This window comes from Apis laboriosa, unplaced genomic scaffold, assembly GCF_014066325.1.
Source record: "Apis laboriosa isolate Shangri-la unplaced genomic scaffold, ASM1406632v1 scaffold104_cov149, whole genome shotgun sequence".
Taxonomy (NCBI): domain Eukaryota; kingdom Metazoa; phylum Arthropoda; class Insecta; order Hymenoptera; family Apidae; genus Apis; species Apis laboriosa.
In genome coordinates this window covers 1,194,250-1,209,517 of record NW_025220694.1, presented here as the reverse complement: position 1 = coordinate 1,209,517, position 15,268 = coordinate 1,194,250, and the positions used below count along the sequence as shown (strand labels likewise).

Here is a 15,268-nt window from a genome sequence, read left to right as displayed (position 1 = left end):
TATGATCACAGAAATGAAATTCATTATCTTTTTTTTTTCGTATTAATTTTATTACGAAGAAATAAATAGAAGTAATTACGTTACGTTCTTTACAGATGTGAATTAAAAATGTATTTAATAATGCATAATATAGAAAATATAAGAATTTGGCAGTAGAACAATAATAGAATATTGCACGAATAATTTCTCAATTTTTAAATTTCTATATTTTTTACATTCTTCTTTTCCTCTTTATTAAAAATATTTAATCTGCACATTTGTGAATCACTGTACTTTTATATATATTTATTACAAAAAAAAAAAAAATTAACTACACGAATATCCACTTTTTTTACCCACTGCACAAAAATTTAGTTTGGTCTTCCATATCTCTTAACTAACGAATCGTGTTTCATATTTCATTATTAATTCCAACGATAATAAAAATAGCAATGTAAAAACTATAATTGCTTAAGAGTCTGGTTAAGTAATATGAATGATATGTTCGAGAACATATCGTTACAATAACACTAATGGACGAATGACACGCGTGTGACATCATTGGAAATTAAATATTGAGTCACTTTATGCATCGGTGCATACGTATCTATCAATTCTTAAACGTTTTCAATGTTCAAACGAACACGGAACTGTATATGGATTGCGATTAAAAAGACGAGTTATTAAGTCATCGATTGCTAGAAAACTACATAGACAGTCTATCGGTTGGACTGCCTAGTGATAACATGGATATACAACGACTGGAACGATACTTAAAAATAAATAAAATATATTTAATCATCGTTGGCATGTGGCCGAATCAAAAACGCAAAACGATTCCCCGTATTTTTATAGAGTTAATAGCGATCATGGCGCATCTTACACAGGTGTGTTTGATTTATTATTATAAAAAAAAGAGAAAAAAAAAAGAAAAACCAATACTATGGTTACAATGATTAGACACTTTGTCTATTATTAATAATATTGGGATATCGTGTTTTTTTATCAACAATGTTTTTAAAATGTAAATATTATATTTTCTATCTTTAGAAATGAGATCTCTGATATCTTGAATCGAATTGACTTAATCGAAATTCAATATATTATTTGAATTCAATATATTTTGGGGATGAAAACTCTGTATTGTATCAAATTCAATTGATTCAATCCAAGTTTGATATTTTGAAAATTCAACAATATGCTGATATTTTGAAAATGTTATAGTTTGTATTTTCAGTTCTGATCAATCCAAATTTGATTCAGTTTGAAAATGTTTGACAATGTGCTAATACAATATTATTATTTTCTAAATATTATTATTTATTATTTTCGAAAACAATTCTGTTAATGTATCAATCATTTATTAATTCAATTTGATTCAAGTTTAATGGAGTTTGAGAGAGTTTGACAATGTATCGACAATGTATATTTGTTTTGCAAATATTACAATTTACATCTTCAAAGTTGAAAACTTTGATATTGTATCGAATCGAAATTGATTTAATTTGAGTTTGATACAGTTTGAGAAAGTTTAAGATAACGCAAAGAATGCTTTCTTTATTAATTTTTTAATTTGGCAATGATTATTTGATTAATTTTATGGTAGGGAAGCAACATAATACTATTCTTTAGTCTAAATGTTGCAATGGATCAAATTCCATTTCTGGTGGTGGCTATTCTCCTAATGATAAAATACAACAATTTTATTATTAATGAGCAAAAGGTGAGAAATTTTGATAATTACAAATTCGAAAAATAACAAGTGAAGTGAGATTAAGATTTTAGTCGTTTCTTTGTATTTGGATAGTTCAAGGAATTGTTTACGAGTATTCTGAATGATTGGCAAAAGAAGAAAACGCACGAGGAAGAGATGATCCTGGAAAAATACGCTGACAAAAGTTTATTCTTTATATTAATATACATAGGTAAGATGACAATATATCGATCAATCAATTTTCTCTAATCTCAAATTAATTCTCTCCACTGCAATTTATTTATTAATTACTATTAAAATATAAAATTTTAAATTTAATATAAATATAAAATTAAAAATATAAAATTTTTTTAGTTTTATAGAACAAGTGTTAATATACATAAACTTACGGTTTTGTTGCTTCTATTAATTACTAATCAAAAGTAGAATTCAAGAAACATTGCAATATTTCAGCCTAGTTTAATATTCCATAAACAATTTACTTCAGTTGATTGAGAATAGATTGAATTCTTTTATATTATATATATTATATACAATGGCTTCGTACTGTAATACTGTAATAATATTAAAGTTAAAATTACTTATTTGAAATGCTATTATATAAAGTAATTTCTTTATATTTCAATCAAAATATCTATTCATTTCAAAACAATGTTTATAATTAATTGCTATTAAAATATATATTTGAAATACCATTCCTTTATTGCAATTGCCATTTGACAAAAAAACATTTACTTACTAAAGATTTAAAGTTCTGTATCATTCAAAATCTATTTTCCTCATTGAATATTCTTCCTCTATGTATTTTTGCATATAATATGATATATAGAATAAAATATATCTAATATACACGATTCTTACAATATTCAAATTAGATTAAAAAGAAAAAAAAGAAAATAATAATATTTAAAAATATTATTCATAAGAAGAATCTTTTAATTACATTTAAAAAAATAAATAAATTCGCATAATAATATATTCTCAATCATATATTCTCAATAATTAAACCTTGACACATTGATGATACATTGCAGTAAACGCGTACTTTTGTGCAGTCCTTTTCTTGATCCTTCCCTTGACGCCTATTTTGTTGGATATATTCATACCCTTGAACGAGTCACGGCCGAGGATCCAGATATATCCAGCGTATTACTACATCGAGAATGAGGCCGATTATTATTATCCCATTTTGATATTCTCGATCGTATCGTTGTTCACGGCGATGTGCGTGTTCATTGCAACGGACACAACACTGGTCTACGTCGTGCAACATGCTTGCGGATTGCTCGCCCTTGCAGGGTAAGTTCTGATATTACATGCAATAAATTGTATAATAATGCTTATTTGCTCATCGTTGATGTGTGTTGTTTCATTTTTTTAACGACATAACAATATAATTTATTAAAAGAAAAAAAAAATATATAAAAATATATGTTGAATGAAGGTGATGGAGACAGAGCGATCTGTCTCTGTCTCGCTTCATCCAACGTAAAATTCAATTTATAATTCAATAAATAAGTCTCAGTCGATATTTTTCTATATCAACTTTTATACTTATTTTGATCTCTAGAAATGATTCTTCAAAGATGCTTAATAATAATATAATAATAATAGTAATAATAATAATATCCTGTTTAATAATAATATTTTAGAAATATAATTTTGCAGTTACCGCTTCAAAAATAGCTTGAACGATTTGTACTTGTTGAGGAAAGATGCGAAAGTGGATGAAAAAATATACAGAAGATTGTGCTACGCCATTAAAACTCACAAACGGGCGCTTGCGTTAGTATAATGATGTTCAAATTTTTGTCGTTGTTGTTTTTTGTCCTTTGTGATTTGGTTAAAAATTTAAATAATTAATAATTAATACAATTTTTAAATAATAGTTCTTTGATAATTTTCTAAAGTATTTTAACAAATTCTCAATTTTACAATCTTTTACAATTTTACAATCAAAAATTGAAGAAGAAAAATACGAATTTTCTTATTCGCATTGATTATAATATCATTTTATTGATACTCTAACGCGCTTGGTTAAATTATTGGACACATGAAAATCGAGCTTTAAAATTAGATATCTCGCCCAAATCGAGGATTTTTTCTCTATGAATATCTTCGCGCAAGTGGGTGCATCAATTTTGTGTCTTACTGTCACGATGATGAAGGTGAGCGATCTTCATTCTTGGTGAATCTCTGATATTTGTGTAAAATTGACTAAAAATATTATTAAAAAAAAAAAAAAAAAAAAGATAGGTACAATAACATGGTCCATGGAAACTAATCAGTATTACGGATACGTGATTGCTCAAGTGGTGCACATTTTCTTCCTCACAGCTCAAGGCCAATTCGTCATTGATTCACATAATAATGTTTATTGGGATATGTAAGTATTAACTATAATGTAACAAAATCATTTTTATTACGTATAATAATTTTTTTACGTGATCAAAAAAATTGTGTCATTCTTTTTTTGATAAAAAAAAATAATATAAAAAAAAATATATATATATTTTTATATTAATACTTTACATTAAAATTTGTTTCGATTTCTATAATCGATCTTTAAGCTCCTATGAATATATTAACGCTCTGTATATATATACTTTTGTTAAATCTGGATAATTATTTCGAACAGAATGTTAAATTTCATAAAATACAATTTATAATTTTTTCTATTAAGCATAATAAATAAATTATATTAAGAGTTATATTAAGAGTTTTATTAACGAATAAAAATTTGTTTTCTACATTTCTTGCATTTTTCTTATCTACTAAATAAACACAATAAAATTTTAATTGCCTGATAATATTTATCGTAAATTTTTTATTTTTGTAGATCTATTTTGTTAATTACAATTTATATAAATAGTGATATCGTAATAGGTACGAACCATATTGGTATAATGTGCAATATAAAATTCAAGCAATATTCGTTCTGATTCTGCGAAGAAATTTGAATCCCCTTCTGTTAACAGCCGGTGGATTAGTGCAACTAAACTTGAACACTTTTGCAGAGGTAAGCCATTAATCAACTTTGCAATACAATCGAGTATCCTCGAATGCATTTCACACGATATTCGTTTTAGGTCGTGAAAACGAGTGTCTCGTATTTTACCGTATTAAAATCTGTCTGAATGCCATTAATTATTCAAAAGAACAGTTGCCAAGTATAATATATTTTAACGTACGTATTATTTGCACAATAAAAAAGAAAAATCACAAATTTGTATTAAATATTTTATAAACTATTGAATATTCACAAAAATGAAATTTTAAATCAATTCTATTTTTATTCTTTATTCGATTAAGAGATTCTATGATACATAGCATGGGTTTTTTTAAAATTTTATTTGAATGGAATATTTACATAGATATAAAATAAAAATAACAAAATCATATTAGAATAGTTTATTTTCACAGTTAATCACTAACAATAACTAATCATTTATTGATTTAGAATTTATAGAAAAATAAATAAATATAAATATATTTTTTCTTAATTTTTTTTTTACTTTTATTATTAAAAATTTGAAAAATATAAGATTTTCTTTTTAAATTTACCGCTGATAGTTACTGCCATCTATGGCGAAGAACTGTAAATCTTTAGTAAGACATAGATTTCTAAAAATATATTTAGTTATATAAGTGCTGAAAGTAACGAATAAAATAATATACCGTTTTATTTTAGTATTTTCATTTAGTATTTTTATTAAAAATTAAAAATGCTTTGAAAAATATTTAATTATTTATAATTACTTACAGGATAATGCAGAGATATAGTACCAGATACCACGTGAAGAGGGCAATATGCACGTGATTCTGTATATTAATTTCAATATATTATAAACAATATGGTAATTTATATACGTATTTACACTTTATTTATGTTTTTTTTTATAGATGAATATAAAAAAATTTTATACGTATATAAATAACACATTATTATTTCGAAATATATATCTTGGAATTTTTATGTATCTATATCTATATAAAAAATTATTTCCAATTGATGATCAATAAAAAATGATTAAAATAGAAAAAAGCAAAATTTTTCGATAATATTCATTCATTCTTTACTATATTTCTTTCTTTCAAAATGCATGAAAATATTTTAACAAGAAAATTTTATACTTTAAAAACACCAAAATACAAGAAAAGATAGATTAATCTTTTCTATTCGTAAAAACGATTCATGCACTTACGGATAACAAGAATAAAACTCACAATTTGGCATAATGCAATATTCTTGCCACGAATGTTATACTGTGATAAAATGCTGCGACGAGTATTGAAAAGAATACTTTCCACCATTAATTTTTCAATCCCCTCATATAGATCCACTTATCCACTTAGTGCATACAGATTACCGCATCACTAGCCATAGCTACTACATCTAGAATTAAATCATATTTAGTTATTCTTGCAATTTCTTTTTTCTTCGTAAAAAGAAAAAAAAATAGTAAAAGCCGCCATTACTTTGTACAATATAAAATGCTTTCATTTTTCATATAAAGTATCAATCAAACCTATATATCTTTGTATTACGAATAATCTCACATTGCTTATAAAATAATTATTTGAAATGATAAAAGAATTACTTACTGCTGCCACTATTGCAGTGGAAAATATTCACGTTTGCACTTAGACTGTCTAGTCATGGCAATTTCTTCGTGGATTTGAAGACTTGAGAAACGCTTCTCGAGGATAGTCTAAAAGATAAAAGAGATCTTGTGATAAAATATTGTGTGATAAAATATGGATCAACAAGCAATGGAAGAGTTATATCTTAAGGATAACAAATTTTTCGGACAGCTTGTTGGTGTGTGGCCTGATCAGGGAAAATTCATGAAATTTTTCATACGTTTTATAATTCTTATTGTAATGATTATTGCCTTTATAGCACAGGTAGTAATACTATTGTTGTGGAAATAACATGTTTGTGAAATTATTATATTAAATAAAAGAGTTGTGATTAGTTTATTGTAGTAAAAAAGTTTGGTATTAAAAAAATATTTTAAATATTTTTTAAGAAATTGTGTTATAATTGTTAAAATGTTATTAAAATATAGATATCACGGGTAGCAGTGTTTTACAGCGTTGACGTCTTATCAGATCAAATACCGTACATTGATTTAGGATTTGCCCTTATACTCAAGCAATACAATTATATCTTGAATGAGAAAAAGGTGAAAAACAATTAATTTTATAAATATTATGATTAAACTATTCTTAAACTAACATCAAAAAAATTTCATATTTTTAAAAAATGTTTGAATACAAATTGATTCTCGTTTATGAAGTAAAAATTAATACTTTATATATGTATAATTATTAAAATTATAATTTTAAAAGCATAGCTCAGAGAACTTCTACATAACATTATATCCGATCGACTGGTGAAACGGTCAAAGGAGGAAGAAGAAATTTTCGAAATATATTTTAAGAGAGCAATGTTCTTCTGTTCCTTTTACGAAGGTGAAGAGTAAGCAAACAATTCTTTAAACAGTAAAGAAAAAAGAAAAAATATAAGAATTTGATTTTTTTCAAATCTAAAAGATATCGTTATTATTGGTTTACAATGAATGGAGATTTCGATTTTATAATATTTTAATTTTTAACAAAAATAAGCATTCTAATTTTCGAAACTTTTGAGACAATTTGAGTTTCGTAAACTCAAAAATCAGATGTCTCTCTTTCTCTTATTTCTAACTATATATATATATATTCTACTTTTATTCCTTTTCTTTTCTTTTTTTTTTTTCAAATATTTTATTGTTTTTATTTTTAGTTAGCATATACTCTTGTGGATTTATGTTTCTCTCCATGCCATCTATACCACTAATAATGAATGTCATCATGCCACTAAACGAGTCACGAAATCGTGAACTCGTCTATCCATCCTATTATTTTGTGGATGAAGAGAAATATTATTATCTCATAACAGGACACATGTTAGCAGTGTGTCTTGGACACGTTTTTGTATATATTGCCTGTGACATAAATTTGATTCACGTTGTACATCATGGATGTGCCTTGTTGACCATCAGTGGGTAAGTAAGTATTCGATTTATTTAAAAATGATATATTATTCATTTGCTATACTAAAAATTTTTATTTTTTTTTAGTAACTAATTTTTCTTTAAAGTTTATTATTAAATATCATATAATATTAAATTAAATTTTATGTAATTAATATAAATAAACACAGGTATCGTTTTAAACATGCCATGGATAACGTTGATCTTTGTAACGAAAAATATAGTGATGAGTTAATGGAGAAAACTTATGCAAAAGTAAGTCAATCCATCGATGCTCACAAAAAAGCTGTTGAGTTAGTATCATTATGTATAATAGATATAATTTGAATTATTTTTTATATAAATTTCTTTAATATAATTTTATTATTTAATATATGTTGTTAGATATGTGAATAAAATCGATGCTTGTCATATACACTATTTCTTCATCCTTTTGGGAATGATAATTATAACATTCACGGGAACATTCATAAAGGCAAGTTATCATTCAATGAAACATTCTGTTTTCAATAATCGAATCAATACTGTTCAAAATATATATAATTCTTAATTTAATTTATAATATAATTTATTAATTTCGGTTTTTAATACATTCACAATTTAACAAATTTAAAATTTTAAAATAACATTACTTATTTATACTTATATATATATATTTATTTATGCTGCTTTTTTGTTATATCACCTTTTAAATTTCTTTCTTTTTTAAATTTAGTTGGCATCGATGGAAATAGGAGGTAGATTCTTCACTTTTTGTACATTTACTATTGGTCAACTAACTCACTTGCTTTTTTTAATGGTCATGGGGCAATTTTTGATAGATTCAAATGAAGAAGTCTTTAAAACAATGTGAGGCTATGACACATGTACATATATTCAAGTCGATTGCATATAACTTAACATAATCAAAATATTTAAATAAAGTTTGCATATATTTTTTTAAATATTTTGTTAAATATATTATTAATCGTCAAATATTTTCAATCGATGAAATAAAAATATTAATAACTCTGAAGTAATGGAACATATCATAATATAATAAAAATTTACGATTCAATTAATTATTACTATTTATAGATACGATGCTCGTTGGTATTATGGTTCGTCGAAAACGCAATCGTTATATTTATTAGTACTGCGAAAATGTTTGAATCCACCGAAACTGACAGGAGGAGGATTGATCGCTTTAAATTTAGACAGCTTTGTAAAGGTCAGCTTATTTTTATAAAATATTAAGAATTTATCCTTAAGAAAGGGGTTAACAATTGAGTAACAATAACTGAATTGAATTTTTTCAGGTTTTAAAAGCGTCTTTCTCATATTACACAGTTTTTCGATCTTCATAAATCGATACAAAGTGGAATGTTCGATATATGTTTATGCAAGCGATATTTTTGTTCACAAAAATTTCTTATTATGTTTAATTACGTGATTGCACTTAAGTTACTTGCCGATAATCTTATTACAAATGTGAAATATAATATTTGCTTAATATTTTCTTTCTTTCATTATACTAATAATAATTCAATGTGATACAATTTATCGATAATTATTGAAAGATTAATAAGATTGGATTTAAATTTTTATTAATAAATTTTTAATATTGTGCTATTCAATTGTAATATTTCTAAAATATTTCTATAAATAAAATTTATTTTACACTGGAAATATAGTAAATATTAAATATATCTGTAAATAGATTTTTAATAAATTAATAATAAATATCTTTATGTAAATATCTCATATCATATTAAAAAAATAAAATATAAATCTTAGATATTATCTATTATATTATTAATATATTATAGTATTGAACCGCATGCACAGAAAATGCATCGATTCCGGAATATCGATTTAACAAAGTCTAGTTATGTTCCTCTTTGCTTCTCGTACCAACATTATATATTGTTTATTAAATGAGTTAATATTGTGTAAATAGTTGTAAATAAATTAACCATTGCAAAGAAAAATATAAAATATACGTCATAAAATATTTAATGTTCCGCATGGAATAATATTTATATTTACTATGATTTGCTATATTTTATTCGTCATAAATTTCACATAATCACATTAATAATAATAAATATCAGTAACACTTATTAAAAGTGAAAAAAATTTTTCAAATTCGATGTTCTTCGATTTCTAATTATCCAATTAATTTTCAGTTTTGTATATAATATTTTTCCGTTCAATGGTATAATTTTAAAAGATGTTTAAAAGAAGCAAGAGGAAAATAGAAACGATAGCATGATGGAGGCCATCATTCTATCTCTTTTTTTCTCAAATTCAAACTTAAAAATTATCGATTGCTAATAACTTGATAAAGAAATTTCAATCAATATCAATTTTTGTATTCATTTGGAATCGATTTTCTAAACATGTATGAATATATCTTTATCAAATTAATTGCAGTTCAAAAGCATTACAACATTGAAATTAGAATGTATTACAGTATATACCTGGATAATAATTATAGGGTCGAAGTCTCCCTGTTTCAAGTAGAAAGAAATGAGGAACCAGCCATGAAGAGAACTATAGGATATAGAGCCGCAAACAAAAAAAGCCAGGATGGAAATCGAATCACATTTTCTCATGTGATAAGAAAACTTATATCTTGTGAAAAAATAGGTAACAACAATATATTCTTCCGTATAGATACAAAACGATGAATCGTCTGAATGTTTCTACTATAAAAATATGAAGACCAATATTGGAAGGTGTAACATCGGTCATTAATTTTTCACATCGTACATATAGATCCATTTATCCACTTAGTTCGTACAAATTATTACGTCGTTAGATATTGCTATTATATCATAATAAAATTATGTTAAATTGTTTCTGCAATTTTCTTATTAAGAAAGAAAAACGAAGATAGAAAAAGCTTCATTATTATTAGTCAAAATACCTTTCCATTTTCCATATAAATTAATCTATATATCTTTGTAAAAGCAAGTAGTTATGTAAAGCAATTATTTAAAAAGATAAAAGAATTATTTAATACTATTATTACAGTATTGAAAACATATATGTTTTACATTTAGACAATCTGATCATGGCAGTTTCTCGTGGACATGAATACTGATGATAATAAACGTTTCCTGAGGATTGACTAGATGAATAGATCATTGATCATATAAAAATAATTTAATTCTTTTCAATTATCCTGTGATAAAGTATTATTATTATTATTTACGATCATTATTATTATTTAAGATCATGGACAAGCAAGCAATAGAGGATCAATATCTGAGAATTAACAAATTTTTTGGACAGCTAGTTGGTGTATGGCCTTATCAGGAAAGATTCACTAAATCTTGCATACGATTAACTATATCCGCCATAATAATCCTTACTCTTACAACGCAGGTATTAGATTAGGCTATGTCTAGTAAGTAATTTCGTTTTAAATTACAAATAATTATTTATTATAAGATTCTTATTCGTCATAAAAATAAAAAAAAATAAATAAATAAAATAATGATGTTAATATGTTACATTGATCATGTTCTTTTAATTCAACTTCAAAAAATTGTGTGTTTTTTATTTTGTATATATTATACTATGACAATGAAATTTTATTAGAATTCCATTAAAATTAAAACGATATTACTTATGGGATGATTTAATAAAAAATAAAATTATACAGATAAAGAAGCATAAAATTGAAGGCACTTGTTTTTAATTTCCATATTTTGCGATCAAAGATCAATTGGATAATTAACTTTGAGATTTCCTTTTGATTGTATTACATGTATAAAAAATAAGTAATTAAAATCAAATTAAAATTTGCCTATTATTTTCATCTCCTAAATGAATTTTTAGCTATATTTCTCTTCAAAGAGAAATTACGATTATTATATGGAAATATCATATAATATATGGTCTTGAAATGAACCAATATAATTTACAATAAATTATTGCTATCTATATTTTTTTAAAATGTTAATATTTTAAAATGTTAAATAATAAATATTACAAATAATATTATAGATATTATAGATTATATTATAGATATATCAGGTAATAGTGTTCTGCACATTGGATGCCTTATCAAATCAATTGCCATACTTGAATGCTGTGTTCATCCTCTTATTCAAACAATATAATTATATTTTAAACGAGGATAAGGTAAAAATTTATAATTTTATTTTATATCTACGATCTTTAGAATAATTATAATAATTCGGTTATTAAAATCACAGCTCAGAGAACTTCTAAATGACATCATATTTGATCGGCTGATGATACGATCGAAGAAAGAGTTAGAAATTTTGAACATGTATTCAAAAAGGGCAACGACACTCTGCATTTTTTATGAAGGTAACAAATAAAAAATATATATGTAGAAAAACATGAGGAAATACTGATCACTTAAAAGTTATTTAAAAAATAAATCTATATTTTATTAATATATTTTTTAAAACAGTTAATCAGTTATTATTATAATAATTATACAATTTTTATCAATGTTATTATCAGGTGTATAACAGTTCTTCTAAATATTTATCCTGAAAAAATATTATATGGAATGTATAAAACTAATCATTTAATTTTTTAACATTCATGCCCATTCCATATACACTTAATTGTTATCTATTTTTATCATTAAATATTATAAAGATATATCATATTTATAATTATTCTTACTAGTAGTTTATTATAAAAAATTTTTTTCTTTATTGTTTTAACAATATTATATATACTTGTATATTATATTATTTAATATAAATTTATATTCATGCATATAAAAATAAAAATACGAAATGCAAAAATAAAATTTTTAAATGAAATATTGATGAAAATAATTTAAGAAATTAATTATATCTTTCTTAATGATATATTATTTAATATCAATTGTATCATCAATTTCCTCACTTTTTCCTACATTTCTCATCAATCATTATTTTACTTTTATCTTATATTTCATTCTCTTCAGTTATAGTAATTTCCAGCGCGATCATGTTCATCATGATACCAACTATACCACCTATTTTGAACATCATCATGCCTTTGAACGAATCACGAGGCCGTGAATTTATCTATCCAACCTATTTTTTCATAGACGAGGAAAAATATTATTATCCCATACTAACGTACATGGCAACAGTAATATTGATAGTGTCTTCAGTGTATTTAGCCTGTGATACAAATTTGGTGCAAATTGTACATCATGGATGCGCCTTGTTAGCAATAAGCGGGTGAGTAGTTCACGTTTTAACCGCACATCTTTCATCCCTTAGAACCCGTTTATTCATTTACTTTCTTTTCTATCATTAATTTCTCTGTAGGGTTTAGATATTGTGTTAAAATTACGCCCATCTAAAATTTTTACTGTAATTAATGAAAATGAACATAGGTATCATTTCAAGCATGCAGTGGATGACATGAAGTTTTCCGACGGAAATTATATTGACCTCCTAATGGATGAAACTTATAAAAAGGTTAAACAATCCATTAAAGCTCACAAAATAGCCGTTGAGTTAGTATTGTCGTTTACAATTAGTAATATAGTATGTAAAATGTCATATATATCAACTCTTTTATATTTTATTATATATTTTTTTATTACATCGTTATGCTAGATACGTGGACAAAATCGACGCCTGCCATATATACTACTTCTTACTTATCATAGGAACGATAGTATTAGCTTTCACCGGTACTTTTCTAAAGGTAAGTCACCATTCGTTAAAACTAGTTTGCAAGATATACATATACATAATGCTTTACATATAAAATGAAATATCTTTGGAGGGTCTATTCTAAAATACAATATTAGTGTACAAAAATGTCGGGTGAGATTTATTTATTAAATTAGAAAACATTTTGCGTTGAATGAAGCGAGATGGAATGGAGCGTCAATGTGACAAAGAGAAAGCTATCTCATTCAATCTCTGCTTTTATTCTTTTGGCACAAAAATAAATTGCTTATAATTATACAATAGATATTCTTGTTTGTTTTTGCCTTTAGAATCAAAATCCTCCAAAAATATATTATTACTTTGTATACTAACAAATTATACTATTCTGATTTAATATTTGATATTATTGTCCAAATTTAGCTATCAACCATGGAAATAGAGATTAGATTCTTCACGTTCTGCGGATACACTGTTGCTCAATTAACTCATCTGTTTTTCTTAACGATTATGGGACAGTTTCTTATAAATGCCAACGATGAAATTTTTCAAACAATGTGAGATTTTTATATGTATTGATCATTAAAATTTGAAATAAATTAAAAAAGAAAGAAAGTAATAATAGAATCGAATAAATTATACAATACAATTGAAAATTAATAAAAAAAAATATGCAGTGGTAATATATAAATTATCATTTGAAAGCATCATTTCATTGAATGTTTAAGTCGCAGATAAATATTAATTATTATTTGCATTTGGTTTTAATAAATGAAGTATTTACATTCTGTATTATTGAAATTCAACAAGCATTTTATTTCTTTTATATATTTTCTTTAATATATTTAACTTTCTATGTTCTTGATTGTTCAATCTTTAATTATTTTAAATTGAATATTATATTTCAAAAGATTATGTAAATTTTCATAAGTCATAAAGTATATATCATACAATAGAATTAACGATTCAATTCATTATATTATGTGTATAGATATGAAGCACATTGGTACAATGGTTCATCGAGAACGCAATCATTATACGTACTGGTACTTAGGAAATGTTTGAGTCCGCCAACATTGACAGGAGGAGGCTTAATTGCTTTGAATTTAGACAGTTTTGTACAGGTGAGCCGATATCTTTTACATTAGACAAATACTTTATAATTTCTGATTAAATTACATTAATTTTTTCCAGATCTTAAAATTATCATTTTCATATTATACCGTATTTAGATCCTAATAAATTGATGATTAATAGATTAATTATATAATATATAAAGTAGAAAATTCAATGATGTACATGCAATTGTCGGTATTTATATTTATATAATAGTATATTAATTAAGTTGTAGAATTAATTAGGATTAGTTATTTGTTGTTTCATGCATAAAGTATATTCATGTTAAATATAAAGTATAATATCTTTTTTTTTCCTTTCTTTTTTTTTGTTTCCAATATAATATACGTGAAAAATAATAATGTTCTGATTATTGTAAGATTAAGATCAATAGATTAGAATAAGTAAACTTATAGAAATTTTGATAAATGATAAATATAGTAAAAAATATTGATACTCACTTCAAGATGACTTCATGATTTCTTGTTCATTTGGAAATGAATACAATTTTTTTATTTTTGTTCCTCATACAAAAAATGTTATAATAATATCAAGTTTCAGGAACTAAAATCAGATTTTGTTATGTACTCAATCATTATTAATTGATAACAATTTTTAATTTTTATAAAGGAAAATAAAAATTGTAATTTTGTTTATTGTATTTATAACTTAACAAATTGAAAATCATGTCACGTAAAAATTTAAAAATACATTTAATTGATTTGCCTTTTAGTTACTCACCAGATCATACCGATCATAGATATAACTATTAA

At 24.4% G+C, this 15,268-nt stretch overlaps 1 protein-coding gene across 1 annotated transcript; it reads left to right on the top strand.

Moving 5' to 3' along the window:
• The first annotated feature begins 725 nt into the window (after nt 1–725).
• On the top strand, nt 726–14,618 carry LOC122720863. Its single transcript, XM_043947944.1, is given in 25 exon segments — nt 726–866; nt 1,586–1,702; nt 1,787–1,904; nt 2,728–2,992; nt 3,362–3,478; nt 3,771–3,861; nt 3,946–4,079; nt 4,580–4,712; nt 6,766–6,882; nt 7,054–7,171; nt 7,485–7,746; nt 7,905–8,027; nt 8,119–8,209; nt 8,450–8,583; nt 8,812–9,062; nt 10,150–10,331; nt 10,954–11,106; nt 11,752–11,868; nt 11,943–12,060; nt 12,677–12,938; nt 13,097–13,219; nt 13,323–13,413; nt 13,803–13,936; nt 14,371–14,503; nt 14,574–14,618. Coding segments are annotated over 25 exon segments (3,570 nt in total).
• Nucleotides 14,619–15,268: the final 650 nt, after the last annotated feature.